Source organism: Myotis nattereri, assembly GCF_964212035.1.
Source record: "Myotis nattereri genome assembly, chromosome: 5".
Taxonomy (NCBI): Eukaryota; Metazoa; Chordata; class Mammalia; order Chiroptera; family Vespertilionidae; genus Myotis; species Myotis nattereri.
The window spans coordinates 30,547,057-30,574,404 of record NC_138080.1 but is presented as its reverse complement, the minus strand read 5'-3'; the positions used below and the strand labels follow the sequence as shown (position 1 = coordinate 30,574,404).

The window sequence follows — 27,348 nt, the reverse complement described above, 5'->3', positions numbered from 1 at the left end:
AAGCTGCTATGAACATTTATAGGTCTTATGTGGAGCTGTGCTTTTATTTCTCTTGGGTGCATGTATTAGTTATCGATTTCTGTGGAACAAATCACTCCTAAACATGGTGCCTTAAAACAGTAAACATTCATCATCTTACACAGTTTGCTTTTTCCATTATTCAGAAGTTATTGATTGAGTAACTCCAGTGTGTTTGGGCCTCAATCTAGGTCTCTTTCTGTAAGAAGCCAGATAGTAAATATTTTAGTTCTGTTGCAACTACTCAAGTCTGCTGGTGCAGAGTGAAAGCAGCCCGGAGCTCTATATGTAAATAAAGGGGTCTGGTTGCATCCCAAGAATATCAACAGGGTATTAGGTTGTTTTTTTTTAAAGAGGCTTGGAGCAGTGCTCAGTACACAGTAGGCACTTCATTAATGCTTGTTTTCTGCCTGGAATATATCAGGCACTTCACTAATGCCCGGTTTACAGCAGGCACTCCATAATGTTTTTACCTTCTGTTATATAGTAGGCATTACATTAATGCTTGCTTCATGCCTAGTTAGATAGTAGGTGCTGCACTCATGTCTGGCCCATACCTGGTATATAGCAGATGCCACATGCCTGCGGTGTGCTTGGTATATAGCAGGTACTGCATTAAGGCTTGGTCTATGCCCGCTATACAGTAGGCATTCCATTAAAGCTTGCTGCATACGTGGCATATAGCAGGAACTGTTATATGCCCGGGCCCAGTATACAGGAGGCGTTTCATTAATGTTTGTTCCAAGAATGGATGACTGTAAGGTTCTTTTTGGTTAGGCAATGCCAAGACGCTTCCCGGGAGACCGTTAAGGTTGGGACCCCAATGTTTCCTGTGGGGTTGGGTCCCCAGCGCCAGACCGCATTGGCGGGGTCCGTGCCTCCTGCTCTCCAGCGGAGCGGGGCCGACCCGGCCGAGCCGAGCCGAGCGCAACCGAGCGTGCCGGCCGAGTCCGCCACATTCCCACAATCCCGGGCGGCCCCGCCTGGCTCCCAGCTGAGCGTCCCCCTTCCCACGTTGGCGCAACCAAACCCGCGGGCGCGTCCGCCTCGCCCCGCCCCACCCCGCCCACCTCGACCGCTAGTCCCGCCCTTTCAGAGGGCGCGCGGGCCGCCGCCCCCTCCCATTGGTCGTGCCGCACGCCCGTCGGCTCTGTGCCCGCGCAGGTTAGGTTGTGCAGCGCTGTCGCTTGGTCGCAGCGGCTGCGGTTGGCGGCGGCGGTAGCGGCGGCGACGCGGGCGCAGGGCGGCAGGGCGGCAGGGCTGGAGTGCGTGGCGGAGCGGGACCGGCGTTCGCAGGCAGCCGAGCAGACCGGCCGTCCCGGGGTCCAGCGCCGAGGGCCAGGCGGGCGCGGCCGGGGCGGCTCCAGGCGAGGGCCGGGCCGGGCCGGGGGGCGGCGGCGGGGGTGGCCGGCGGGCGGCCGGGGCCGGGACGATGACTCTGGAGTCCATGATGGCGTGTTGCCTCAGCGATGAGGTGAAGGAGTCCAAGAGGATCAACGCCGAGATCGAGAAGCAGCTGCGGAGGGATAAGCGCGACGCCCGGCGCGAGCTCAAGCTGCTGCTGCTCGGTGAGTGCGGCCGGGCCTGCGGGGTCCGCGGCGACGGTGCGCGTGCTGCCGGGCGGGGCCGCCGCCGCCGTGCTGTCCGCGCCCGGGCCAGGGGCCTCGGGGTCAGCCCCGGCCGTGCTGTCCACGCAGGCGGCCTGGGGCCTGGGGCCCGCCTCTGCCTGTGCAGCCCACGGCGGAGGTTTGGGCCTCGGAGTCGGTGCCCGTGTTGTCCACGGCGGCGTCCGCGGCCTGGGGGCCAGCCCCTGCCTGTGTTGTGCATTGGCGGGGACCCTGGTTTTCGGGGCCTGACCCCGCCCGTACTGTGGGGTGCGCCCCTGCCTGAGCTGTCCACAGGAGGTCCCAGTTTCTTCGGGGCCAGCCCCTGTCTCTGTTGCCCACGTCCAGTCTCTAGGAGTCGCCTCCTGCCTTTGCTGTCCACTTCTGTCCCCTGGGTCCTCAGGGCCAGCCTGTGCTGCCCACGGGAGGTCCCTGATCCCGGCGGGGTCGACCCCACTGTGTGGTCCAGGTGGGGCCCCCAGAACCCTGGCAGGTCTGTCCTCTATCCCTTCTCACGAGACGAGCCCCCTTCCTGCATAGGGCTGGCCCCCTGTTTCTGCCCTACTCAGTGTCCCCCTCGCTGCCCCCAGCGTCTGTTCGGCCCAGACCTTTGATCTGTAATCCACTGACGCGCCCCGCATTCCCCCTGAGATCCCCTCTCAGCCTCTTCCCACCAGGTGGAGCCCTGTTCCCTACACTCAGGGCCTGCCCCCCACCTACCCCCCATTCCTTTAAGCCACATCTGCTCCTCCCTGCCCCCCTGAGGGAAAGGGGTACACACCGTGGGGGACAGCCTTTCTTCTCTCCTGGAGGTTTCTGTTTGGGCTGGAGGCTGGGGGCAGGTGGAGCCTTTGCAGGTTTTCGGAACTGGCCGGCTCCGTCAGCCTTCCCCAAGCCTTTTCCTTCCATCTTGGTGGGAGCTGGTCCTCCTGGGTCCTCCTCCTCCTCCTCCTCCTCCAGGGAAGATTCCTGTTCCCGTTCCTGTCTCCCCAGGGCACACCTGTTGCAGGGAGTGAGTTGGCCCAGCTGTCAGCAAAGTGTTGTCACCCCAAATAAGGGCTGTTGAAGGACTTACCTCTGCCGGCAAAGGCAAGAAGGTCATTTACAAAACAGAAACCTGGGCCCTGCCCATTATGAGTCCTGCTTCCTTTTCATTCCTGGGCTGCAGGGAAAGTTGTGAAAGCTGCAAGCTGCTTAGAGGTAGTTTTGATGGGCCTGGGCGGGAGAAGGGGGAGGGTTGGAGGTGGCGTGGAGCTCCTGATGATGAGTAGTGGCATTGGTGGCCCTTTGGGAGCCAGCTGGTCTTGCCTGGGATGCATTGCTTCTCCCACCTGCAGGGTCCTCCCTTTTATGAAATACCTTCTCTACTTTTTTTCCAAATGTATATCCTGATTTACCTAAAGACCATAAAATGGGCTACCTCTGAGAAAAGACAGGCAGAGAGTAACCTTAAAGTTTGGCGGAAACTTGCAGTGGTATCCGAGTGGCAGGCACTTGGGAGGACTTTGTGGTAGGCAGTAGAGTTTATTTTGAGAGGGGGGAGAGGTTAGAAATTAGAAGTGTCTCAACATTATCATCAGCCGGCCTTGACTGGGGCCTGGGTGAGCCTCCAGGTGCCCCTGCAGCCTGTCCTGAGCCTGTCCAGGCCTCAGATCGATGTGGGGGTCAATGCCACAAGTCAGTGACCTGTGCTGCTGCAGCCTTGGTGTGCCTCTGCATTCTCCCTGGGCTTCCCCAGGAGCCCTGCAGCGGATCTGGAATTGGCCAATGCCCACCTGAAGACGTGGGGCGAGTCAGTTGCAGGGGCACCTGTGTCTGTAGTCCCACCCCTTCTCTCCTGAGGGCACCCAGCCAGCACATTGGGAGAACAGGCACCTGTCTCTTGAGGTTACATCCTAAGCATGGAGGTCAGATAAGACAGTGAGGGTGATGTGAGCTCCCAGGTCCACGGTGAAGGGTTCTGACATGAGGAGGATCGTCATCAGTGCAGGGCAGAGGTCCAGGTGTGTGGGGTGGGGACTGACCCTGCGGCCCTCCTTACCCAGTGATCCTGCAGGCTTTGGGCCTGGGACCTTTTTGGGAACCCTGGGAACACTTACTACCAAGCAGCCCGTCTTCTGAGATTGAATACCCCTTGCTGGGAAGACTTTGATGACCAGAGGACAGCGTGGGGTGTGAGGATGCAGGGAGGGCGTTCTTACTGAGTACCCTTTGCCTGGTACTCAACCGCTTATAGGACTCATTTTAGCCCCCCACCCCCAGCAAGCCAGCCACTGGCTAAGGACTGTCCCAATTTTGCAGGGCAGACTGAGCTTTCCAGCAGCAGTCTGGACTGGGGGCTTTCCACCCCTTAGCTGCTCAGAGTGGAGTGCCAACTTCCGCATCCCTGTGGCATCTCTGTGTGTGTGTGTGTGTGTGGGGGGGGGGGGGTCTTGTTTCTGTGAGGTTCTGGTGTGTCTGCTTTGGCGCCTGGGTTTGGAACCAGGTGGAGCAAAATACTGTCACTTGAGAAGCCCTTGCCCATTTCACCATGTAGGTCCCCTGTCTCCTTAGGTCTGTATTCATGTGATCTATGGGACCTCTCAGCCTGGTGGGGGTTTTAATGTCCCATCCTGGTGGCAAGAATGACCTACCTGTGGAGCTCCTGGATCTGGACTCTGACCCTTGGACTGGGGGAACCTCTTGGACTCTGTCCCCAGTGCTCCCTCATAGCTCCTTTTTAAATCTCAAAGAGACATCTCTTTTCCATACAGCAGGGTGTCCCCCTCAGCACTGGGGACATTGGGGCCAGGTCAGTCTCTGTAGGGGGCCATCCTGGGCACCGTGGGGAGCTGAGCAGCATCTCTGGCCCCACCCACTTAATACCAGCACCCCCAGTCTGACAACCACAGATGTCCCCAGACATGGCCTGGTATACCTTGGCGCGGGTGGCGGGGGGCAGGACTACTTGTGTTTGAGAGCCGCTGCCCCAGTGTAAAACGCGTGTTGCAGAGCTAGTATGTTATCAGTGTGTAAATTACTTTGTCAGATGTTTTGTGAGTGCTTAAAAAGGGTATTTTTGTTTGTAGGGTCCAAAGCTGTGTGCGTGCATGTATGTGTGCACTCAACACACATCGTACATGTGAATACATGGATACAGGTCTTCAGTGTCATAGCCCTGGTGTTCCAGGCAGTGTCCTTGTTAATATTCTGTCTGTTGTTGGGAATAGGATGGCGAGTATGCCTGTGCTGCAGGTCCCGACAGCATGCATCACTCTGCTATCCTGTGGACCAGAATCCTGAGGCCAGTAGGAGCTTTGGGGCGGGGATCCCAGGCAGGCCCACTGGCTTCTGTCATTTGATAGAAAACCACTGAGGGGGTCCCTGTCTGTGCCTCGAGACAGGTTTCCCATTTGAACCTCCAGGCTTTCCATGGGAGCCCCGTTTCAGAGGCCCAGCAGCCTGCCCGGGCTGAGCCCAGTGGCTCCAGGGATTTCTAAATAAAGCAGGGCGGTCAGTTCCGCAGGCTTCCTGTTGGCCAGCTCTGGGCCCCACAGGGCGGTGAAAAGGCTCGGAATCTGGCATGGGGTGTGGTGGCTCCAGCGGGAAGGGCGTGCCTCCCAGTGCTTTGAGGTGTAGAGCGGAGCGTGATCACTGGTTCCTGGCAGAGGGGCCTGGCCAGGTCCCCTGCAGATCGAGAGAGCAGGAAGCGCCCATGGATGGCCTCTTGTCTGTCCCTCGATTTCCCCTGGGGCTGTGGAAGGACCTCCATGCACCCCAGGAGTCTTACTGTGCTTGAAATTAAAATGAAATTAAATGTTTTTGGCTAAAAGGGTTTGCTTTCCCGGGTGCAGTCCCTGGAACTGTGAGGAGCCCAGACTGCCCACTGTCCTCTGTTTCATTGCAAGTCCCAGGAAGACACCCAGTGCCTGGTCCCATGGGGCCAAAAGGCTGAGCCCCTGGAATGACTCCCCACAAAGAACAGTTAGTGTTGCAGGCCCTTGGAGCCTCACCAGGTGTGTCACCAGGCTCTGGGGCCAGAGCTGGCACTTAAACTCCATTTGCACAGACGACTGTGCTTCCGGTCTGGGCTCTGTGTGTGCCTAGCTGTGCCGGTCACTGCGGTGAGACTGGAGGAAGTGCTCAGCCTCAGACATTTAACCACAGAAGGTTTCACTTTCTGCTTTTTGTGGTGGAGTCTTCCTAGGTGCAGCCCCACAGCACTTACCACTGCCTGTGGCATTAGGAAACCAGACATAGCTTAGATGAGGACCTCTGCCCGAGGGTTGCTTTTGTCTCTTCTCTGTCCTGGCCCTGGGGTGGGTGCATCTGGTCTAGGACTCTGGGCCATGTGGGTGGATAGAGCTGGAGAGCAGTGGGAGGAGCGGTCCCATCTCTGGTCCCAAAGGGCACCCCTTTCCCAGCTTGCAGCTGCAGCCTGGTCAGTGGGGACAGTCAGCCTTGGTGGCCTGCTCCCTGGTGTCTGTGAGCAGTGGATGGGATTCAGGATGTCTCCACGGGCTCTGGGAATGCCTGTGTGCAGGGTTATTTTTTGGTGTAACTCACGCTGCTCACAGAACTGGGATTTCATACCTCAGGTGGCTGGCTCGTGGGAGGGGGTGTTCATAGTTCCTGTGCCTCTCAGCCTTAGGGCACCTGGCCTATTGTGGGGTGTGTTGCCCTGCCAGAGTGACTCCTCATTCCCTTCAACACCCCCCACTTCCAGCTCTTGACTGTCCCACTGCCACGTAGCATAGAGCCCTGCAGACCTCAGGAATGTGTTCTGATGACTGATTTGTGATTGGATTCAGTGCCCCCAGGAGAATGGAATGGGAGTCACCTGGCACCCCCTGATGCCCCATCATACCTGGACGTGAGGCTCCCTGCTCAGGCAGCCCCATTGCCACCTGCCTGTGGCCCTCTGCTCTGCTGGGTGGACACATGGGTACTCAAGGGCACAGCTCACAGCTGCCTGTCTCGGAGGCCCCCCTGGAGGAGGCGGGGTTCGTCCACCTCTCCCCCACCTCACCAGCCAGGCTGGGCAGCAGGGGTGGTGCTTGCTTTGGGGTGGGACCATGGTTACTCAGTGTTGTTTCCTAGGCTCAGTTTCCTCATTTGTTGGGGGAAATGGTGCCCCTGCCCCTGAAGCACTATGGTACGAAGAAATGGCTTACAGTAGGTGCTCAGCAAGCTGAAGAAGCTTTGTCCTGTTATCTCTACCCTGTCCACTGGATTATTTGCATAAGTTCCCTTTAAAAGGCTTCGGGAATAGTCCTGGGATATGGGTGTCCATACCAGGACCGAGCTGGGAAGTTCTAGAAAGTGCTGGAGTGGGGTTCTGCCCCTGTGTGACTCCTGTGTTTTGGTCTTCTCTTCTGTGAAATGACAATAATTTAGGATTATGGCAAGGATAAAGTGGGGTGATGGGTATTAAGCTAGGAAGTGCCACTCACAATATTCCTGTTGGTGAGCCTGTCCCTCTGTCTCACAGCAGGGTCTCCAGAGTTGGGTCCCCAGAGCTTGGCTGTCAGGGATTTGGCCATCAGGGTACCTTTTCTTTCTTTGTGTTTTTTTTGTTCATTCTCACCTGAGGATATTTTTCCATTGATTTTTAGAGAGAGTAGAAGGTAGGGGAAGAGACAGAGGGAGAAACATTGGTGTGAGAGAGCCACATCAATGGTTGCCTCCCTCCTGCGCCCCAGCCTGTGCCCCAACCAGCCAGGGATCGAGCCTGCAACAGAGGTACGTGCCCTTGACCGGAGTTGAAACCAGGATTGTTCAGTCCGCATGCCAACACTCTATCCACTGAGCAAAACTGGCTAGGGCTGGGTACTTTTCCTGATTTCCAGTCCCTGGTTGGTACTGTACGAGGTGGGTGCACTGTAAGCATCTTAGAAGGAGCAGCTCCAGTTGAGACTGGTAGGAAATGCCTTTGGTTGTCATGTTTGTTTGCTTGTGGACCTTGATTGCGAGGGGGGTGGGGGGAGGTAGAGTTGGAAGGGATAAGAGTTGACAGGTTAGACCCCTCAGGGAGACTGGGGTGGGGGGATGTGGGGGCGGGGCATCTGAACAGGAGACAGGTTGCCTGTGTCTGCCCCATTGTTCTTCTCATCTGAATGGATGGGGATGTCTGTAGCTGGGCTGGGTGGGTGGGCGGGGTCCATCCGGCCCTGTCCTCCAGTCCCTGAGCTCTGCCCAGGCACCCACATCTAGTTGGGCTAGACGGCAGGGGTGAGTGGAACTGGAAGCTTATGTCACGTCCATTGACCTTCAGAGGCTTAAGAAAAGACTGCGATAACACCCAGCAGGTGAGGATAAAAGTGGGGGCTCAGGCCCTAACCGGTTTGGCTCAGTGGATAGAGCGTCGGCCTGCAGACTGAAGGGTCCCAGGTTTGATTCCTGTCAAGGGCATGTACCTTGGTTGTGGGCACATCCCCAGTAGGGGGTGTGCAGGAGGTAGCTGATTGATGTTTTTCTCTCATCGATGTTTCTAACTGTCCCTTTCCCTTCCTCTCTGTAAAAAAATCAATAAAATATATTTTTTTAAAAAGTGGGGTCTCAGTGCAGCCACTATGGAAGACAGTATGGAGTTTCCTCAAAAAATTAAAAATGGAACTCCCATTTGACCCAGTGATCCCATTTCTAGGAATATATCCCAAGAAACCAGAAACACCAGTCAGAAAGGATATATGCACCCCCGTGTTCATAGCAGCACAATTTACCATAGCTAAGATCTGGAAACAGCCTAAGTGCCCATCAGCAGATGGATGAATTAGAAAGCTGTGATACATCTACACAATGGAATACTATGCTGCTGTAAAAAAAGAAGGAACTCTTACCATTTGCAACGGCATGGATGGAACTGGAGCTCATTATGCTAAGTGAAATAAGCCAGTCAATGAAAGAAAAATACCATGTAATCTCACTCATTTATGGATAATAAAGGCCATTATAAACTGATGAACAAAAATAGATACAGAGGCAGAGCAGCATCGAACAGACTGTCAACTACAGCGGGAAGGCCGGGGAGGGTGGGAGCGGGGTAAGAGATCAACCGAAGGACTTTTATGCATGCATATAAGCATAACCAATGGACACAAGACACTGGGGGGTAGGGGAGGCCGGGGGAAGGTCAAGGGGAGAAAAAATAAAAAGGAGATATGTGTAATACTCTTCGTAATACTTTAAGCAATAAAACAAAATTTTTTTAAAAAGTGGGGGCTCAGAAGACACCCAGCAAAATGGTTGGGATGGCCAGTGCTACTGGGCTATTGCACAGTGGCCTCAGTTAAGGCAGGCAGCATGTCCTGACCAAAGGGTGTCGCACCTTGGAGGCCCCTGGGCAGAAGTCAGCTCCACTGACTTTGCCTTGGCGTAGAGATAAGATGAGTCCAGAGGTTCACACTTTCTGTCCTCCTTCCTGTCTCTTATCAGTGCAGGTGCCCACTGGTTTGTTCTCTTTCTGGCCAAGGAGCACTTCCCCCAGTGCACTTACGTTTTCTCACTTCCCTGTGGCTGTGGCGGTGGTGGAACAGGAGAAATGGAAGTCGGGATGGGGGGAGACGCTGTGGTTGTGAAGCAAGAAGACCTGAGTTCCCATAGTTACCAGCTCTGTGACCTCAGCAAAGCTGCTTAACCTCTCTGTGCCTCAGATCCCTCACCTGTCCAGTGGGAGGCGGGATGATAGTTGTATTGCTGAATGAAAGAATGACCGAATGAGTGGGGGTGAGAGAAGTGTGTAATAGCTTTCCTTAGCTGCTCGAGGATTTTGTGTTTTCTGAGTCTCCCTGCATAAGGTCGTACCCTCTTTGATCTTGGAGCTGTTGACACAGCTTGAGGTTCATGTTGCGTTTCCAGGAGCCCCGGTCCCCTGCAGTGCTATTGCCTGGGCCTTCCTGTGACTCTGTGGGCTCCTGGCTTCTCTACTCACATCCCAGTGTGGTGGACGGCCAGTGCCAGCGCCAGCCCCAAACCCAGCTTCTGACTCTAACACTTAAGTCAGTGATGGCGAACTGATGACACGTGTGTCAGAAGTGACATGCAGACTCATTTTTTTTGTTGATTTTTCTTTGTTAAATGGCATTTAAATATATAAAATAAATATCAAAAATATAAGTATTTGCTTTACAATGGTTGCAAATATCAAAAAATTTCTATATGTGACACGGCACGAGAGTTAATTTAGGGTTTTTCAAAATGCTGACACGCCGAGCTCAAAAGGTTCGCCATCACTGACTTAGGTTCTATTGCTAGATTGCAGCCACCTGCCCCTGGGGTTGTGGATAACTGCATACCCGAGTGTGTCAGTGATATCAGATAAGTGGCAACCTTCCTGCTTTTCAGGTTGTGGCCGGCAGGGGGTTGAACCCCTTTTCTCTCCCACATCTGGGGGTGTTTGCTAGGGCTCAGGGCTCAGACTGACTTCCTTCAATCCAATCTGCCATCCTAGCTCTCCACCAATCAGTGAAGCAGGTTGGCAGCCTCCAACCCATCACAGAGGGGCTTGTTTTCCTTCCTCTTCTCTAGTTAGTCTCGGCTGAGGCAGCACTCAGACTGTCCTCCTGATGGTGGCAGGACTGAGTGTGCCTGGGGGGGTGTCCTGCAGGCCTGTGAGAGGGGCTGACGGGCAGGAGGCAGAAGGCAGACCCTCTCTTTGGGGAACTGGTCCTCAGCGTGCTGAAAATGGGGACCTTACAGATACAGAGTGAACAGCAAGGATGGCCTCTGGAAAGAATAGCTGGGGTGTCGGGTGCTGGGTGTTTCTTGGAAACCGTGGATTTGGGTTTCTGTGCCAGGAGCTCAGTAGGGTTGGAGGGATGGGCCCATGAGGTGACTTGTATTTAACAGTGGTAGGAACTCTGGCACCCAGCTGCAGGCACCCACAGAAGTCCTCTCAAAACACTGGGCTGGTCCTGTTTCTGAAAAACTGTGGGTAGGTAGGGCAAAAGGGATCCATGGACATAAACTTGAGGTCTAACTGCAGCCAGGACCTGGAGCTACTCGGCTTCCTTACAGGGAGGTGGTACACATGCATCACTTCCCCACAGTGTCATACCTGTGCAAGCATCTGAATCCACAATTGCCATCAGGGCCTTTAGCATTTCTAGCGCCACAGGGAACCTCATACGACTCTTTTCTACCCATGCCCCTGCCCTTCCTGGCTACCACCCATCCATCCATCCATCCATCCATCCATCCATCTCTATAGTTAGACCTCTTTTAACCCACCTCCATCCCCTGCCCCAGTCCTTCATCACCCTGTTGCCTTGTTCATGGGTTTTGCATATATATAAAGTTCTTAGGTTGATCTCCTACCCACCCACCCTCTCCTTCCTTCCCTCTGAGATTCCACAGTCATTTCCATGCTTCTATGTCTTTGGATCTGTTTTGTTCATTAGATTCTACATATGAGTGAGATCACGTGATACTGTCTTTTTCTGACTGGCTTATTTCGCTTAGCATAATACTCTCTAGGTCCTCCCTTCTGTCTCAAAGGTTAAGATATCCTTCTTTTTACTGCTATATAGTATTCCATGGTAAATATACCCTGCCTTTTTTTTATCCACTCATCTACTGATGGGCACTTGGGTTCTTTCCAGATCTTAGCTATTGTAAATTGTGCTGCTATGAACATAGGAGTGCATACATTCTTTCTGATTGGAGTTTCAGGTCTTTTAGGATATATTCCTAGAAATGGGATCACTGGGTCAAATGGCAGTTCCATAGTTAATTTTTTGAGGAAACTCCATACTGTTTTCCATAATGGTTGCACCAGTCTGCATTCCCACCAGCAGTGTACTAGGGTTTCTTTTCTTCCATCCTTGTCATTTTTTGATTTTTTGATGGTAGCCATTTTGACAGGTGTGAAGTGATACCTCATTGTCATTTTAATTTGCATCTCCCTGATGATCAGTGACTTTGAGCATTTTTAAAAAATATATTTTTATTGCCAAAACCGGTTTGGCTCAGTGGATAGAGCGTCGGCCTGCGGACTGAAGGGTCCCGGGTTCGATTCTGGTCAAGGGCATGTGCCTGGGTTGCGGGCATATCCCCAGTAGGAGATGTGCAGGAGGCAGCTGATCGATGTTTCTCTCTCATCGATGTTTCTAGCTCTCTGTCTCTCTCCCTTTCTCTCTGTAAAAAATCAATAAAATATATTTAAAAAAATATTTTTATTGACAGGAAGGGAGAGGGAGCGAGAGATAGAAACATCAATGATGAGAGAGAATCATTGTTTGGCTGCCTCCTGTACGCCCCCTACTGGGGATTGAGCCCGCAACCTGGGCTTGTGCCCTTGACTAGAATTGAACCTGGGACCCTTCAGTCTGCAGGCCAACGCTCTATCCACTGAGCCAAACCAGCCAGGGCTTGAGCATTTTTTCATATGTCTCTTGGCCATCTGTATGTTCTCATCTTTGGAGAAATGTCTATTTAGGTCCTTTGCCCATTTTTTAATTGGATTGTTTGTCTTCCTTTTGTTAAGTTGTATGAGTTCCTTACATATTTTGGATATTAAACGTTTATCAGATGTATCTTTGCCAAATATGTTCTCCCATACAGTGGGCTCCCTTTTCATTTTGTTGATGGTTTCTTTGCTTTGCAGAAGCTTCTTATTTTGATGTAGTCCCATATTTTTATTTTCTCCTTAGTTTCCTTTGCCCTAGGACAGTGGTCGGCAAACTCATTAGTCAACAGAGCCAAATATCAACAGTACAATGATTGAAATTTCTATTGAGAGCCAAATTTTTTAAACTTAAACTATATAGGTAGGTACATTGTTATTAACTTAATTAGGGTACTCCTAAGCTGGCCTTTGCTAAAAATATCCTCAATCTGATTGAGGTACGTTCACTGAGGTCGACCCCTTCCAACTCTCCCATCCTCAACTCGTGCATGAATCGTGTGCTGCGTATCCCACGGCCCGCCTGCGCCACGTCTCCCGTTGCCTGACCGACCGACACCCTCCACTTCTAATGCCACTTCTTCAAAATAGACTCGCCCAGGCCGAAAACTGACTTCTGTGCATAGGCCACAAAGTTTCAATAGCACTGCACGTGCGCGCCTGCACGTGGTATTTTGTGGAAGAGCCACACTCAAGGGGCCAAGCAGCTGCATGTGGCTTGCGAGCCGCAGTTTGCCGACCACTGCTCTAGGAGATGTATCCATTAACATATGGATCAAGAGATGCCTGAGATTTTGCTGCCCATGGTTTCTTCTAGGATTTTTATGGTCTCACGGCTTACATTTAAGTCTTTTATCTATTTTAAGTTTATACAGGATCAGAAGACACATAGTCTCCTGGGGTTGAGTTTTTCCCCACTTGGCATAATTCCGTGGAGCCCATCAGCTGTTGGGTATGTCCATGGGGTTTCCTTTTCATTGTTGAGTAGTGTTTATGGTACAGGTGGGCCACAGCTTGTGACCATCTACTGAGTGAAGAGCATTGGGACCAATGCCACTCTTTGGACATCCTATATAATAAAAGCTTAGGTGGCGTCATGCCCTCGTGTGATGTCATCACAAGATGGCCGCCACAAGATGGCCGGCAGGGGAGGGCAGTTGGGGGCAACCAGGCCTGCAGGGGAGGGCAGTTGGGTGCGACCAGGCCGGCAGGGGAGGGCAGTTGGGGGCGAGATCAGGCCGGCAGGGGAGGGCAGTTGGGGGCGATCAGGCCGGCAGGGGAGGGCAGTTGAGGGTGAGATCAGGCAGGCAGGGGAGGGCAGTTGGGGGCGATCGGGCTGGCAGGGGAGAGCAGTTGGGGGCGATCAGGCTGGCAGGGGAGGGCAGTTGGGGGCAGTCAGCCGGTAGGGGAGCAGTTAGGCGTCAGTGAGGCTTGCAGAGGAGCAGTTAGGGGGCTATCAGGCTGGTAGGCAGAAGTGGTTAGAGGCAATCAGGCAGGCAGGCAAGCAGGCAAGCAAGTGGTTAGGAGTCAGCAGTCCTGGATTGTGAGAGGGTTGTCTGACTGCCCCTGTGGGATCAGGCCTAAACCGACAGTCAGACATACCCCAAGGGGTCCCAAATTGGAGAGGGTGCAGGCTGGGCTGAGGGACACTCCCCCCCCCCCGCCCCGTGCACGAATTTTGTGCACCGGGCCTCTAGTCTATATATATAAAAGCCTAAGGGACCTTTATGACCAAACAGCTAGAACAACCAGTCGACCAGTCGATAAGACGCGCACTGACCACCAGGAGCAGACCCTTAACGCAGGAGCTGCCCCCTGGTAGTCAGTGTGCTCAGCCAGAAGCTGGGCTCATGGCTGGCAAGCTCAGCTGCGGCAAGGGAAGCCTCTCCCGACTCCGCGGCAGCGCTACCGAGCAGAGGCAGCAGGCGCAGCGGGGCAGGATGAGCGCGAGTGGCACGGGCCGGCCCTGGCTTGGGCTCCCTCCTGGCCGCCTGCTGCTTGGCGCACTGCTACATCTCCCCTGAGGGGTCCTGGATTGCGAGAGGGCACAGGCCATGCTGAGAGGAATGCCCCCCCCCTCTGTGCACGAATCCATGCACCGGGCCCCTAGTTATGAATAAAGCTGCCTGGAATGCTGTGTGTGAGTTCAGAGCAGCCCCCCTCTTCGTGGTTGGGGGTACATTGGGTGCTGTGGACCAGTCCACATGGACAGAATGAGGTCCAACCTTTGGTGTCTTGCACATTTTTGTCCGAGGATAGGGCTTACTTTTCTCTAAGGGGGACAGCTGTTGAAGGTTTTGAGCTGGGAGGGTGTGTGTGACAGATCTCCCAGGGGGGGCATGATTGGGCAGGATGAGTTGGAGGCCAGGAGGATGTAACTGACCAGGACCCTGGGGGAGTCTGCAGTAGACTGGGTGAGTGGCGTGAGACTTCTCTGGGCAGGTGGACATTGGGTCAGGCATGTGGGGGATACTGGGGCCAGAGATTCTCTCACAAGTGACATGTGCTGACAAGATGTGGCAGTGGCTGGTTGGACAGGAGACAGGGCAGCTCAAAATGAAGGCCGCAGCCAGAGCATCTGAAACAGGTTACTTTGGCTGGCACTGTGTGGCCCAGAGTCTGTCCCGCCCTCCCCCCTGGGCATATCAGTGGCTGAGCACCTCTCAGGCCAGCTGGGCCTGGCCTGTTCCAGGGCAGAGGGCCCTGCTGGCTCCTGCCCCCGTGCCACTGCTCCTGGCTTTGAGGCTTCCACTCAGAGTTGGCACTGGCGTCTCCTCACTCAGTGTCTGCTGGCTCTGGTCACTGGTGATACGCAACACATGCTGCCCTCTTCAGCGGACCTTCCATCTCTGCAGCTGCCACTCCACACTGTCCTTCTTCTGTTTTTACTTGAAAAGTGATGGCCACACTGACCATTCCACATCCTAGGTGACATTACCCTTGGGGTATCTCTTGCTTTTCCTCCCAGTTTTACTGAGACACAGTTCATATGTAACATGTAAGTTTAAGGTGTACAACATGATGATTTGAAGCAGGTATGTATTGTGAAACAATGGCCACAATTAGGTGAGTGAACAGCTCCAATACCTCATGGACTTGTGCTTTTTTGTGTGCTTTTGCCTCTTCTGGAGGTGATCACGGCTGCTGTCTGCAGCATGGGGGAGCTTGCAGACTGGATGACCACGGGATTTGGATGACCTTGGCCACACATCTCATCCAGGACCCCTGATGTCTCCAGGGGCTGGCAGCTTCTCGCCAGTCGTGAGGTGGCATTCAGGGCCCCTCCACAGACACACCCCTCGCATCTCCCCTCCTCTCCTGGGGTCCAAGCAGTGTCACATGCTGATTGACATGGACTGCATATGTGTATGTATGTGTGTGTGTGTATGACTGACACACACACACATACATACCCAGTGTGCCTGTACCGCCTCTGGAGAGCTCTCTGCGGGAGCTCTCATTGTCATTTTTGCCTCCATTTTTAAAAAGCCAGTGTGAGGCCAGTTCCTTTCTCATATGAGCAGTGATCTGGTTTTCAGACTCTTCACTTATCCTCATGTGAAAGCCGAGGCTACTGTTCCTTCTGTAGTTGAGGTGCTGGCGGCATGAGGGGCCTTGTGGACCAAGTGTGGGACCTGCCCAGCTCGGCTTCAGGCTGACCTGTGGGCCTGCATCTGGGTGTTTGGCTTTAATTCTTGCACCTATTGGACTGTTTCCAGTGAGAGAGCCTTTCAGACAGACCAGCAAGGCAGTTACCTTTGTGTAATAGCATTTTGTTAAAAATGGGACTAATCCCATCCCTACAATACACTGGGGGTGCTCCTGGCATTGAGTGGGTGGGGGCCAGGGATGCTGCTTAACACCCTACAGTGCCCAGGATGAGCTTCCCCCCACAGAGAATGACCTGTCAATAATACCAAGAGGGGACCCCGGCCAAGAGGAAAATGTATTAGAAATCACATTCCTAACACCCCACGTGCCCACTCCCTGCAGTGTGTGGTGAGGGAGGGGCAGCGAGGGTTCATCTGGGACATGGGGTCACATGCACAGACCCACACCCCCTCCTGCTTCTGGAGCTCAGGTGGGTTTGGGGCAAGTGAGCTTTTGGCCTCTTGTACATTTTGTGGCCGAGGTGATTGTCTGAGGTAGGATGGTAGGGGATGGTATGGGGGTCATTACTACTTGATGACAGAACCAGTCATATTTATTCCATAAAGGTCCTGAGGTGGTTGATAAAAGTACCAGGGCCCTAGCTGGTTTGCCTCAGTGGATAGAGCATCGGCCTGTGGACTGAAGGGTCCCAGGTTCAATTCCGGTCAAGGGCACATGCCCGGGTTGTGGGCTCAATCCCAGTAGGGGGCATGCAGGAGGCAGTCGATCAGTGTTTCTCATCATTGATGTTTCTCTCCTTCTTCCTTCCTCTCTGAAATCAATAAAAATCTATTTTTTTTAAAAAAAAAATACCAGAAAGGCAGCTACAGGCAAGGTCCCTGCTTTGTGATGTGTCTCACTTGTGACTCGGGTCTCCCTGAGTGAGCTCAAGCGCCTGTGGCCAGTTACTTGGCTGCGGATTGAAGACCTCCTGCTGCTGGGCAGTGACCCTGGGGGCCCAGGGAATCGTCTCTTCTCCAGGAGCTCCCTGTCCCAGAGGCTGGTGACAGACTCCTGCAGAGAGACTCCCCACACAGGCAGTGGTAACGGTTCCCAGTGTCCAGAGAGGGGAGCTGCTGCCTGGGGCTCAGGGTTTTCTGGGCACAGGCCCGGTCACAGGTGGCTGTGAGCAGATGGCACCATGGACAGAGGCATAACTCTGGCAAACACCTGGAGGTGGGTAGACGCAGGTCAACTCACAGAGAGTGCTGAAGATGAGCCTGGAGCAGTGATGGCGAACCTTTTGAGCTCGGCGCGTCAGCATTTTGAAAAACCCTAACTTGACTCTGGTGCAGTGTCACATAGAGAAATTTTTTGATATTTGCAACCATAGTAAAACAAAGACTTATATTTTTGATATTTATTTTACATATTTAAATGCCATTTAACAAAGAAAAATCAACCAAAAAAAATGAGTTCGTGTGTCACCTCTGACACACGTGTCATAGGTTCACCATCACTGGCCTAGAGGGATGGGTTTGGCAAGTTTGGGATATTCTGAGCCCCCAAAAGGGGGTTAGGGGTTCAGTCTGTGAAAGGGGACCTGTGTTGTGTTATTGAGGGCCTGAGACAGTGCATTCGTAGAATTCAGAAGTTCTCTCTTGCTGTATACTAAAATCAACCCTGGCCTAGCTGGTTTGGCTCAGTGGATAGAGCGTCATCCTGCGGACTGAAGGGTCCCGGGTTCGATTCCAGTCAAGGCATAGGCCAGGGTTGCAGGCTTGATCCCCAGTGGAGGGCGTGCAGGAGGCAGCTGATCAATGATTCTCTCTCCCTCTCCCTTCTTTTCTGAAATCAATAAAAAATATATTAAAATAAATAAAATCACCTCAAAACTTAGTAGCTGAAAACCACAATCACTTGTTATCTCTGAAGATTCTGAGGGTTCTAGCTGAGAGTCATGAGTAAAGCAATCAGCAGGGGCTGGAGGAATCCCTCGCAGGGTGGCTTCCTCGTGTGGGTGTTGGTGGGAGGCCACTGCAGTTGCTGTCCCTGTGTGTGTGTATGTGGGGGTGCACAAAAGTGGGCTGACCAGGGCCGTGAGAGGCTGGAGCAGGAAGAGGGACCAGGGGCTGCACTGGTGCTGGAGTGGGGCTGGGAGGGATCGGAGGCACAGAGGACGCCTGGTTGAGCCCAGGGCCTCATCTTGAGGCTGAGGCAAGGACACAGCCAGCTGAGTGGCCCCTTCTAGATGGTTTTCCTGACTTTCTGATTCGTCGAGGCAGCAGAGCTTCAGTGTGCCCCTCTCTGAGGTTGGGGGTCAGAGCACTCACCCTAGAAAAGCCCAGGAAGGTGGTTGTATCCCCTCATGCTGATGGAGAAGAAATGAGACACAAAGGGGTTCGGTGATGCGCCCATCAGCATGGTTTCCGGAATAGAGCTAAGAGTGGATGTGGTGGTGGGAGGGCAGAGAGGTGACCCCCAGGCCTCTGGGTGGACATGGGACACAGTGCTGTGGTCACCTGGGGTAGAGCCTTCAGGGTGGCTTGATATTGGTTGGGTTACAAGTTTGGAGCCAATCAGAAAGGAGCTTCTTGAGGTGAGGATCCTGAATCCTGCGACTCGATTTGGTCCTCACTGCTGTGGCCTTAGATGCAGATACCAAACTGCTGCCCCCAAGGAGAGTGTTCTGGAGGACTCATTGAAGACGAGTGGTGGGAGGTCGACAGACATGGTCAGGTTAGACAGGGACCCAGGCTGGGCTTGGGAACGAGCTGAGTGAACTCCAAGGGAGAGGTCACGCAGCCTGACTCGCTAAGGCGGTGGCAGCCTCTGGTGGAGAGACACGTAACTTCTGCGGGCCTCCGAATCCTCATATGCAGCCTGTTAAACTGATGCTCTGCTGACTCATGCCCAGTGAGGTGGCCACTCACCTGTCACTGTGACCTGGCAGGACGCTTGGGAGGATGGGCCTGCCTGCTGTGTGCCTGGGGGCTAAACACCCCGCATATGTCATTCTTCCCTTTTCCGTACCTCAGTTTCCTCTTGTGCAGAACAGGTGCAAGTGGGAGGATGACCAAGGCAAATCTCAGGGATGTGCTTCAAAGAGTGGTCGCCTGTTGGTCAAGTGTGTCCCATGTCTCCTCTGAAGATCGGCGAGCCACTTGGAGCCAGAAGCATGTGTCCCAGAGACTCTGCTACTGGTGTGCTTTGGGAGGGGACACAGGGCCATGGCGAGTGTGCGAGCTGTTAGCATGTGGGTCTTGATCCCTGTTCTATCTCACTGGGCTATGTTGCATGTTGCAGGCACAGGTGAGAGCGGGAAGAGCACGTTCATTAAGCAGATGCGCATCATCCACGGGGCTGGCTACTCGGAGGAGGACAAACGGGGCTTCACTAAGCTGGTCTACCAGAACATCTTCACTGCCATGCAGGCCATGATCCGGGCCATGGAGACTCTGAAGATCCTGTACAAGTACGAGCAAAACAAGGTGAGGCCATAGCCTGTGGGGAGGTGCCACCTGGGCAGCACATGGGCTGAAGGGGATGATGGGGCCACAGCTGAGCCCACACACTCTGGAGGAGCCCCAGGTTCCCCTATCAGGCAGCTGTACCTGCCCCCATTCTAATGGACTGGGAAGCCAGCCGACAGGTTAGCTGCCCTGGCATGAGCTGTGCGAACTCCTGGTTTCTAGTCCCTCAGAGGATACCTTGTTCTACCAGGCGCTTTACACACCACATGTGGCCGTCTTGGTGAGCCCATGGAGGTGGCACTTCCCTCTTGTGGTTTTTGTTGTTGTTGTGTTTTATTTTTTGTTTGTTTGTTTTTAGTAACAGCTCTGTTGAGATGGAATTCACATACCACAAAAGTCACCCATTTAAAGTGTGCAACTCGTTTTTAACATTCACAGAGAATCATGCACCCTCACCTTTATTTAATTCCAAAACATTTGCATCTCCCCAAAAAGATGCCCTGGCCAGTGGCTCAGTTGGTTGGTACGTCGTCCTGTATACCAAAAAATTGTGGGTTCAATTCTCAGTCAGGGCACATACCTAGGTTGTGGGTTCAATCCCTAGTCAAAGCGCATACGAGAGGCAGCCAGTAGATGTTTCTCCTCTCCCTCTCTCTCTAAAGTCAATAAACATATCCATGTGTCAGGATTTTAAAAGAAAGATACTCTGTCCCCATTAGCAGTCACTCTCCATGTCCCTCCCCAGCCTCTGGCAACCATGAACCCATTTCCCATCTCTGTGGGTGTGTCTGTTCTGGGCATTTCACATGAACGGAATCGCACAGTGAGGTCTTTTGTGTCTGGCTTCTCTCTCAGCATTGTTTTCAAGGTTCACCCACATTGTAGTGCGTGTCAGTGCTCCTTTTCATGGCAGAATAATAATCCAGTGCATCGATGGGCCACATCCACCCATTGATGGACATTTGGTGGTTCTCGCTTTTTGGTGCTGTGACATCTGTGAACAAGTTTTATTCGCACACCTTTTCTCATCTCTCCCGGGCCTGTACTTGGTGGCACCTGCTCTCCCCAGTGGCTGCCCTGCCAGCTGTGCGCCCATGGTTCTCACTGGTGGCCTCTTCGCCTTTGCTTTCATAGATCTGTTTGTGGAGACTTCTCACATGCCCAGAAGTTTTCCTTGGGCTAATGCATGGCATGGAGTCCATATCTGTCAAAATATGGCTTAAATTAATTAATTTACTTTTAGGCTTAAGAATGCCAGTCAGCCAGATTTCTAATATGTCTCTGATAGGTGTGTTCTTACCTTTACCCCAATGCACAGGTTTTCAGGGACCCCTACCAACCCCACCATCCTGGCTGTGGGGCCCCATGTGGGGTCAGCTTGAGCCTCTGGCCCATTGGGTCTCGGTTTGTAGGATCTCTTCCAGCTAAGGCCCAGTTCAGAGTCCAGTTCAACTTGGACCATAGATGACCATCAGCATCTAGGACAGAACTGGGCAGACTACAGCCTGTTGCTATAAATACAGCTTGATTGGCACACGCCTCCCCCGCCTGCAAAAGCCCCCTCCTACATAGGGGGTCATGGTGGCCCGGCAGGCCCTGCTCCAAAGTGCCCCAGTCTTGGGTTTGCTTTGAGACCTGGCACTAAGGGACACTCGCAGCCGGTCATCCTTGCTCTTTCTCACTAGTGTTTACACAAAACTAGAGTTTATGGTTCTGACTCTGGTTGGCTGGTGCGGAGTGTGGCCACATCCTGGGACGAGGGATGCACCCCTTGTGTCCAGGCCGTTGGCAAGCCCATGGCCTTTCCTCCTCCTGCCCTCACAGGCCAATGCGCTCCTGATCCGGGAAGTGGACGTGGAAAAGGTGACGACATTTGAGCACCGGTACGTCAACGCCATCAAGACCCTGTGGAATGACCCTGGCATCCAGGAGTGCTATGACCGGAGGCGGGAGTACCAGCTCTCCGACTCCGCCAAATAGTGAGTGAGGCGCTGCCCGCCTGCCCCGCCAGAGCATGGTCTGAAGGTCACGTGGGTCCTAGTCAGGGTCCTGGGAAAGAGAAAGGACCTTAGGGGAAACGGAAGCAACCTGGAAAAAGGGTGGACTCAGTTAATGACACTGTGAATATTGACTGGTTAGTTGTAACAAATGCACTAAATTAATTGAAGATGTTCGTGGTAGGGAAGGTGGGTGTGTGCTGGGAATTTCTGTTGTGTCTCTACAACTTTCCTGTGGCTCTGAAATTACCCTAAAATAGTAAATTCATTTCTGAAAAGTCCCCGTCCAGCCGGGCAGCCTCTCTTGGAAACCCTGGCGCTAGTTCTCTAGAGCGGCATCCTGGGCAGCTCTGTTAGAGTCCCTCCCAAGTCTTTCCCTGATCAGCATCATTATGTCCCATGAGACCCAGAGAATGACCTGCCCCTTCCTGTCCAGGTTGGGGGTGGGGAGGCCTTGTTCCATCTTTTCCCGAGTATTCCTGGCTGTTTCAGGTGAGACCCCTGCAGGCCCCTCCTGGTTGCTTGGGATGTCCCCTCCCCTCGCAGCCTGGCCTGAGCAGCCCTGTCCCTGCTCTGTTGCAGCTACCTGACCGATGTGGACCGCATTGCCACCTCGGGCTACCTGCCCACCCAGCAGGACGTGCTGCGGGTCCGTGTGCCCACCACCGGCATCATCGAGTACCCTTTTGACCTGGAGAACATCATCTTCAGGTGCCTGTGCCCTGGTTTCCTGGGAGTGGTGGCCTTCTGGGGAAGCCGGGCCTCTGCAGGCTGCTGTGCGGGCTGTTCGTTCCCAGACCCAGAGCCCCTGTGGTGGGGGCAGCAAAGATCCTGGTCTTTGCCCTCAGGGAGCTTCTGATCCAGGATGGGAGATAAGATTTATGAATAAGTAACTATCTCCAGTTTCAGAGTGAGCCAGGCCCCAGTGACTGTTGAGGCTGGCCAGAGGTGGCCGCGGGGAGACGGCCTGTTGGTGGGGCCATTGCAGTGGAGTGTGTGTGAGAGAGGGTGCTGACTTGTGCAGGAGTGGGTGGGTGGTCTGGGGTTCCTACCAGAGCAGGGGTGCTGTGGGGCAATTGAGGGTTCCTGCAAGCCCCTTGTCCAGCTGTGCCCTCACCCAGCTACACTGTTGTCTGGTTGTGTGGCCAAGAAGGCAGGCCAGGGGCCTTGGCACCAAGCTTATGGTCTGGCACTGATCGGAGCTCAGGTGTCATTGAAAGATGGCCTAGTTGGCCTGATGTGTGAGAAGGGCCTGGCCCCAAAGGGCGGACCTTGTGTGGAGACCTGGCCCCCGGGGGCCCAGGTTTTAGCCCAGCTGCACTGGGGAGGCTCATGTCCCAGAAAGGCTGTGACCCCAAACACTTTGTCCCTGATGGCATTCCCCAGACGGGCTGCAGCTGCCATCATGTGCCTGGCATCCGAACCAGGGCTCTTGGCCTGTCACCACCCTCCTGCTCTTCATAGTCACCCTGGCATGTCCGCCGTCCACCTGTGCTTGTTGGAGTCTCCTCTGTGAAATCCCCACCAGGTGGATTTGCCTCTGCTGGCCATGGTGGCAGCCTGCGTCTCAGCCCGTCCCTGGGGCCATTTCTGTCTGAGCCCTGCCTTCCACACAGCAGTGTGTGTCTGTAGGAGGCGGCAGCTGTAGGAACACCTGTCTTCTCCAGTTCAGGTTGGGGGCTTGAGGGCTGCTTTCCCTTATAGCCTTTGTCTTCCTTTTTAAAAATAGAGTCTTTTCTTATTCTAAAAACGTAGGGAACCTGGCCAGTGTGGCTCCATTGTTTGGGCATTGTCCGTGCACCAAAAAGTTGCTGGTTCAGCCAGGGCACATGCCTGGGTTGTGGGCTCAATCCCTGGTAGTGGGCGTGCAGAAGGCAGGTGATCGATGTTTCACTCTCCCTTCCTCTCTCTCTAAATATCAATTGTAAGAAATCTTTAAAAACCTGGGTAATTCAGCCCTGGCTGGTGTGCTCAGTGGGTAAAGCATTGGCTCGTGCACTGGAGGGTTATGGGTTCAGTTCCCTGTCAAGAGCATGTACCTGAGTTGCAGGTTCCACCTTCGACCCTAGTTGGGGCTTGTGCAGGAGGCAACCCATCAATGTCTCTCTCACACTGATGTATCTCTTTCTCTCTTTCCCTCTTTCCCGCTCTTCCTCCCTTCCTCCCTTCTACTCTTTCTAAAAATCAATGGAAGCCCTAGCCAGTTTGGCTCACTGGATAGAGCCTTGGCCCATGGACTGAAGGGTCCTTGGTTCATTTTCAGTCAAGGGCACGTACCTTGGTTGCAGGCTCAATCCCTGGCCCTGGTCAGGGTTCATGTGGGAGGCAACCAGTCGATGTGTCTCTCTCACATCGATGTTTCTCTCCCTCCCTTCCACTCTCTTTAAAAATCAATAGAAAAATATCCCTTGGTGAGGATTAACAAAAAGGATAAATAAATATCAATGGAAAGAAATACCCTTGGGTGAGAATTAACAACAGATAAAAGAAATGCCCTGTAACTAACCCTGTCTCTCAGACATCGTCCCTAGTCCTGCCCCCGCCCCTCCCCCTTTTTGTTTCTGGACCTCTTGTTTTTATCTGGTTCTCATGCTGGATAGTGAATTTTGCAGCCTGCTGTGTTCACCCAGCAACAGGACACACAGCTTCGCTCTCGGTGGCTGTCCCTTTGTCCCCTCACAGTTACTGACGCGTGTTCGTCAACGGAGGCCGCGACTAGGGCGAGTGTGTTATAGACAACGCTGCATTACGACCAATGAGGGAGGGTGTTTCCAGATGCGGGATGTGGGGCCCACATTGCGGGTCCCACTGGGTTCGCACCTCACATCCACACACAGTGCCTGTCCACGGGGCACTTTATTTTTTTAATATGTTTTTATTGATTTCAGAGAAGGGGAGAGAGAGAGAGAGAGAGAGAGAGAGAGAGAGAGAGAGAGAGAGAGAGAAAGAAAGAGAGAGAAACATCCATGATGAGAGAGAATCACTGATCAGCCGCCTCCTGCACGGCTCGCACTGGGATCGAGCCCACAACCCGGGCCTGTGCCCTTGACCGGAATCGAACCTGAGACCTTTCAGTCCAGTCTGCAGGCCGACACTCTATCCGCTGAGCCAAACTGGCTAGGGCTCCCCTAGGCACTTTAGACCAAGGGCTCCTGTTAGACAGAAATCAGATGTGAGCCCTGTTCCCACAGATCTGGGGGGGGGCTTTGATGGCTCCTGCAGATATGGGAGACCCTCAGGGCTCTAATGGGTGTTGGGGCACTCATGACGAACTGATATTGGCGTACTCTTGGGGCTTTAATGGGGCATTGGAGTGTCTGTGACTCTAGCAGACAGAGCCATGCTGGTGGGGAGGGGCTTGCTGGGGGAAGCAGTGCTATTTGCAGAGCCCAGCACTGAGCCCCTGTGGCACGCCTGTCCCCTGCAGGATGGTGGATGTGGGAGGACAAAGGTCCGAGAGGAGGAAGTGGATTCACTGCTTTGAGAATGTGACATCCATCATGTTCCTCGTGGCCCTTAGTGAATACGACCAAGTGCTGGTGGAGTCGGACAACGAGGTGAGACGCCCTGCCCAGCGCTTGGACTGCCAAGGGGAGGGAGGCCCTGGGTAGCAGTGAGGGGCTCCCCTACTCACCAGCCCCTGGCCCTTCTGAGTGCTCTGGATGAGGGCGGCTCCCAGGGCCTCGCTGATCCCGGAGCCTTCCCTCTACAGAACCGCATGGAGGAGAGCAAAGCCCTGTTCCGGACCATCATCACCTACCCCTGGTTCCAGAACTCATCAGTCATCCTCTTCCTCAATAAGAAGGACCTGCTGGAGGACAAGATCCTATACTCCCACCTGGTGGACTACTTCCCCGAGTTTGACGGTGAGTCTGGGGGATCCTTGCCTTTCTGTGCCTCATCCTCCCTGCATGGCCCACGCAGAACCAGGAGATGTTCCCGAGCCCCCGAACCTGACTGGACCTATCGGGGAGGCGAGCTAGGTGTCTCCAGCACAACCCTTAACCTCTTTGGGCCTTGATGCCTCATCTGACACGAGGAAGGTGGTTCCCTCAGGCCTGAGCATGGTTAGTGAGGCCAGAGCTTCCCGTGGCCCCGCACTATATTCTCATCGCTTCCTCCAGGATCCTCCCAAGCAGAAAGGCCTTGTCCCAGGGAGAGCATCCTCTGTGGGAGGGGGCACCTTGCTGTCGGTACACAGCAATGGGGGGACACGCTGGAATGTTCAGCTCCCAGTCCGCCACGCAGTGGCCTGTCCCTGATTGCCCACACAGAGTGAGAAGTTCATGTGGGCTCAGTGGCCCGGCCATAAGGAGGAGCATGGTGCTGGGAATAAAGAGTGACCCAGGACAGCCGTCCCATCCCTCCCTGGATCAGCTGAGCTCCTAATGGAGGGCAGACAATTCCTGTGTGAACCATCCCAGCTTTCAGCACCCCCACTCTGTTGTGTGTGAGCTGTAGCTGTCTGCCCCAGGGCGCTCAGCCACTCCCTTCCTCTAAGGCAGGTGCTTGTTAGGAGAGCAGGGATCATGGATGGGACATCTCCCTAAGCGCTACTGCCTGTGAAACACAGTGTGCAGCCTTTGAGTTGGGGGTGACAGGCTTGGCCTGACCGGTCATGGGTGGGGCCTTGTGATCTGGGCCATTGGCTCCTGCCCTAAAAACCTGAGTGAGGCTTGGCAGGGATTAGGGTGCTAGGCTCTGAGCTCAGTCCTCTGGGCCTCTTCAGGTGTGTGAGGGGTGTGGGGGGTGGGAGGGGAGTGTTGGTGGGGCAGACAGGACCTCTGTTGGAGGGAGAGTAGGAGGTTAGCTGGGAAGGGACAGTGGAGATGATGGACCAAGACTTAGGGTGGGTGCAGACCATAGACAGGAAGGACCAATATTGTGGGCAGAAGCCTCTGGGCAAGGGTGTGGACAGTTGGATGGACAGCCAGGCTGGGATGGCAGCTGTTTGTATGTGCAAGGGTGTGTGGGTGTGCATGTAGGTCTGGGCACATGTGTGTGGCTGCATGCCCGTGTATGGATGTGGGTGGGTATTTGTGGTGCAGTGTGAATGGAATCCGGTGAAGTGAGGCTGGAAGGAAGGTTGGCCCCAGTTTGGAGGTGATGGGAGCATCCCTCGTGCACAGCAAGTGGTGGTCCCAGCTAGGTGGGGCCAAGGGCCAAGTGGGTGGAGATGAGTGAGGGGCTGTGCAGACTCCATGCACACCCTCACGCAGAAAGCTGCCTCCTTTCAGACACATCTCAGCCCTGGAGCCTGTGGCATAAGCTGCCCCACATGGCTGACACCCCATTCCCCGTCCCTTGTCCCTTGCACGACAGGCCTGGGCCGCCTGACTAATCCGCCTCACCTCCCTCAGGGCCTCAGCGGGATGCACAGGCTGCCCGGGAGTTCATCCTGAAGATGTTTGTGGACCTGAACCCCGACAGTGACAAGATTATCTACTCGCACTTCACTTGCGCCACTGACACGGAGAACATCCGCTTTGTCTTCGCGGCCGTCAAGGACACCATCCTGCAGCTCAACCTGAAGGAGTACAACCTGGTGTGACCCTGTGGGGAGCCCCCGGGACAGACCCTCCTGTGTGATGATGTGACAGCGGCTTTGACCGCAGAGGAGCTGATTTTTTTTTCATATTTTTAACAAATGGTTTTTATTTCACAGTTATCAGGGGATGTACATCTTTCTTTCTATATACTTCGTGCACCTTCTCACCTTTTGTCAGCGGCACAGGCTGCCTTTTTCTGGCCTTGACTGTGGCTCGCCTTTTTCTAGAAAAAAAAAGGAAAAAGAAAAAAAAAGAAAAATGAGACAAGCGGAGATGAGACAAACAAGTGCCCTGCCCCCAGCGCCTCCAGGCCTTCCTTGGCCCCTGACCTTGGCCCCAACCCCTTGGGGTTGCACCTTCGGAGACCGGCCACCGTGGGACAGAACCGCCCAGCTGGCCCTGGTCCCTTGATGTGGGGACGTGGGGACGTGGAGACTGACTGTTCTTTCTTCCTTTTTTTAAGTTATTGCCATCTTCACGACGACGCTGTATTTTTGCTCACTGGACTCCAAGAAGTGGGGGTGGGTGGCTCCCCCTGTTGCCCATCCTGGGAAGTGCCTAACCATTTTTTTATTTTATTTTAAAGGTAAAACAAAAAGTATAAGGGCTCCTCTGCAGTGAAGATATCTCTGGACCCTGTCTCAGCCTCCGGTGGTTGCCTGGTCCTGGGCTTGAGGGGTCCTCTGAGCTGTGTCTCCAGGGCCATCTGGCCTGCTTGGAGCTCTCCCTGTGTGC

General features: G+C 53.9%; 1 protein-coding gene across 2 annotated transcripts; it reads left to right on the top strand.

Annotated features, from left to right (window-relative positions):
- The first annotated feature begins 1,440 nt into the window (after positions 1–1,440).
- Positions 1,441–26,963, top strand: GNA11 (G protein subunit alpha 11). Of its 2 annotated transcripts, XM_081092573.1 has the most exons (8): positions 1,441–1,586; positions 18,901–19,085; positions 20,892–21,046; positions 21,647–21,775; positions 24,492–24,621; positions 24,777–24,930; positions 26,425–26,609; positions 26,730–26,963. In XM_081092573.1, the coding sequence occupies exons 1-8, from the start codon at positions 1,451–1,453 to the stop codon at positions 26,817–26,819; spliced, it is 1,164 nt and encodes a 387-aa protein (XP_080948699.1). In that variant the 5' UTR covers positions 1,441–1,450; the 3' UTR covers positions 26,820–26,963. The 2 variants fall into 2 exon arrangements, with proteins under 2 accessions (XP_080948699.1, XP_080948700.1); XM_081092574.1 differs by lacking the exon at positions 26,730–26,963 and having other exon boundaries at positions 26,425–26,729.
- The last annotated feature ends 385 nt before the right edge of the window (positions 26,964–27,348 follow it).

What these genes read in the sequence shown, in the direction of transcription:
- GNA11 (XM_081092573.1), top strand. Translation starts at nt 1,451, where the DNA reads ATGACTCTGGAGTCCATGATGGCGTGTTGCCTCAGCGATGAGGTGAAG. An exon ending in GCTCAAGCTGCTGCTGCTCG is followed by an intron (nt 1,587 to 18,900) that starts GTGAGTGCGGCC and finishes TGCATGTTGCAG; the next exon opens with GCACAGGTGAGAGCGGGAAG. An exon ending in ACAAGTACGAGCAAAACAAG is followed by an intron (nt 19,086 to 20,891) that starts GTGAGGCCATAG and finishes CTGCCCTCACAG; the next exon opens with GCCAATGCGCTCCTGATCCG.